The following is a 2,500-nucleotide window of genomic DNA, read 5'->3' as shown; positions in this document are numbered from 1 at the left end:
CGCACATGCTGGCGGTGCCGCTGCCAGGTCTTCTCACCTCTAGGAAGGCATTCAACTCCCCCGACTGCAGGGGTGGTTGACCATCCTGTCGCAAAGATCGTACCCTCCAAGGCCCCCTCCAGACAGCCCGTATGAGGTTCAACCTCGGGCAGTCGGAGTACTCCGGGTGGACGCCACCTCTGCCACCTCCGCCGACGTTGTTCCATATAAATAGACATGTACAACGACAGTTTAATATATGGTGCATATCGTAAAACTGTAAGAATAGTTTGAGATGTGACATTATGTGTTTCCTCATTATTCTTCTGAAGTCAAACTTCTACCTAATTTTAGAACTGATGCCCAAACCCCTGTAATGGAGATCCGAGGGAGATATTACGTGCAGAATCAGCTCAAAGGGACAGCTAATATATATCCTGATTACATTATTTCCTGTGAAATTTTCTCTGCACGTTTTGTGACGCGGTTTGATCATTATGGCATGTCGCTAGTGCAAGCCCATGCATGATGTACCCATTCTGAAAAGTTTAATTGGATGCAGTGAGTGATTTGAAGATGGCATAACTAAAGGCTGCCATGTCATCTATAATTCTAATACTACCGAGAGAGATTTGATGGGCGTCTGCTCTTTTGTTTCAATAGATAGTGAGAATGAATATGTGTGTGAGTGTGTGTGTGTGAGAGATAGATAGATAGAGAGAGAGAGAGAGAGAGAGAGAGAGAGAGAGAGAGAGAGAGAGAGAGAGAGAGAGAGAGAGAGAGAGAGAGAGAGAGAAAGAGAGCGAGATAGAGGGAGAGAGAGAGAGAGAGAGAAAGAGAGCGAGAGAGAGAAAGAGAGAGAGAGAGAGAGAGAGAAAGAGAGAGTGAGAGAGAGAGAGAGAGAGAGAGAGAGAGAGAGAGAGAGAGAGAGAGAGAGAGAGAGAGAGAGAGAGAGAATGAGAGATATGCGAACATATAAAAAAAATATTAAAAGATGTATGCGTGTGTGCCCAATGAAATACACACAAGCTTTCACCCACCTGTATATATATATAATCTGCTGCCACCAATTCTCTCCAGAAGGTGCTGCAGAGAAAAAGGAATTTGAACGCGAGGTCAAAGTCATGCAGCGCCTGAGGCATCCGCTGCTGGTGAAACTCTACGGGGTTTGCACGACTCCTTTGGATAAGCCTCTCCTTATCGTCTCAGAACTCGTGACAGGCGGCTCCCTTCTCATTCATCTCAGAAATAAGAAAGGTTTTTTTTTTTCCTCTTTTGTTTTATAGATGTCTGTAGGATGCGGGATATGAGATAGATAGGGGAACGGCAGATTGTGTTTGTCTGTGTTTTTATGTGTCTATCTATTTATCTTTGTCAATCTCTCTATATGTCTATTTATCTCTCTGTCTATCCGCCTGTGTGTCTATCTATCTATCTGTGTCTACCTCTCTATAGATATATATTTCTGTGTCTGTATCTATCTATCTATCTATCTATCTATCTAATTATAAGTTATTGATATTCTTTTTCTTGCTCTTTTATTTGAATATTTATCTTATCTTTTCGTTTCTACATTATTATTATATTCTCTTTATATGTTGTTTTATTTTTCCCTCTCTTCGGCCTGTCAATTAGCCTTCTTTTTCCAACCGTTATTCTCTATTTCACATTCCACTCTTTCTAATATTTATCTCTGTGTTCCCTCATCTCTTCCCATTCTCTCCTGTCTCTCTGTTTTTGTTTCTTGTTTTTCTCCTCTAATTCATTTCCTCCTTCTTCTCTCTTCTATTCCCCCACTTCCACCCCTTCCCCCTTTTTCTTCCCACCTCCCCGTCATTCCTTCTGTCGCCACTTTTACTCTCCATTCTCTCTCCTCTTCTTCCTCTACTCCTATTCGCTATCTCCTCCCCACCAGTCCCTTGAACCCCCTCTCTTTTCCTCCCAACTTCCTCCCCCTCTCCCTCCCCCCCTCCCTCCCTCCCAACCTTCTCCTGACTACTCCCATACCCCCCCCCCCTCTTCCCACCCTCCGTTCGCCCTCTCGTAGCGAATGGCTACAGGAAAATGAGATGTGGATATAAGGGCGAGAATAGCGTGCCACTGTAGCGTCTCACTAACAAGGGCTCCCAGCTTGTACGTTGTTAAAACAAGGTAGATTTCTTAAAGCGTGACTTGTGGTAGCGCGAGCATCCCTCATTTACTGGGGCAAATAGTTATGCTAACTATATTATTTAAAACTTTAGTTACAAGTTAGATTATTGTTTAAATCATGGTGGATAGGATGGATATTCGTAAGGCATAAAATAAGATGTATACATTTAAAACATACGCTTTATTTAAAAAAGAAATAATAAAACACGAAGCAATAAAAAAAAACCGTCCACGTTACAAGAAAAATCATGAATGACAACAAGGTATCCAGCCTCACTCGTACTTAACTTAGGCGACCGGAGTTTGAGGTGGGCCGATTCACAGTGGGTTTTTTTTTTTGCTTTCACAAACAACCGGTTTCCGATTATCA

The 2,500-nt window shown here is 42.6% G+C and overlaps 1 protein-coding gene across 3 annotated transcripts in view; it reads left to right on the top strand.

Moving 5' to 3' along the window:
- LOC125040796 (tyrosine-protein kinase SRK2-like) overlaps positions 1 to 2,500 on the top strand; it is a 19,660-nt gene that overhangs the window by 14,953 nt on the left and 2,207 nt on the right. For 2 of the 3 annotated variants that reach the window (XR_007116224.1, XM_047635524.1), the window contains exon 8: positions 1,060 to 1,236. Coding sequence is in view for 2 of the 3 variants with exons in the window: in XM_047635524.1 (XP_047491480.1) it covers positions 1,060 to 1,236 (177 nt within the window). In the remaining variant the exon portion in view is untranslated. The remainder of the gene's footprint in view (positions 1 to 1,059; positions 1,237 to 2,500) is intronic. The other variant, XM_047635525.1, reaches the window with a different exon arrangement.

Source organism: Penaeus chinensis, chromosome 29 (assembly GCF_019202785.1).
Source record: "Penaeus chinensis breed Huanghai No. 1 chromosome 29, ASM1920278v2, whole genome shotgun sequence".
NCBI lineage: Eukaryota > Metazoa > Arthropoda > Malacostraca > Decapoda > Penaeidae > Penaeus > Penaeus chinensis.
Note: the sequence above shows the minus strand (reverse complement) of the source record. Positions and strands in the feature narration are given on the sequence as shown.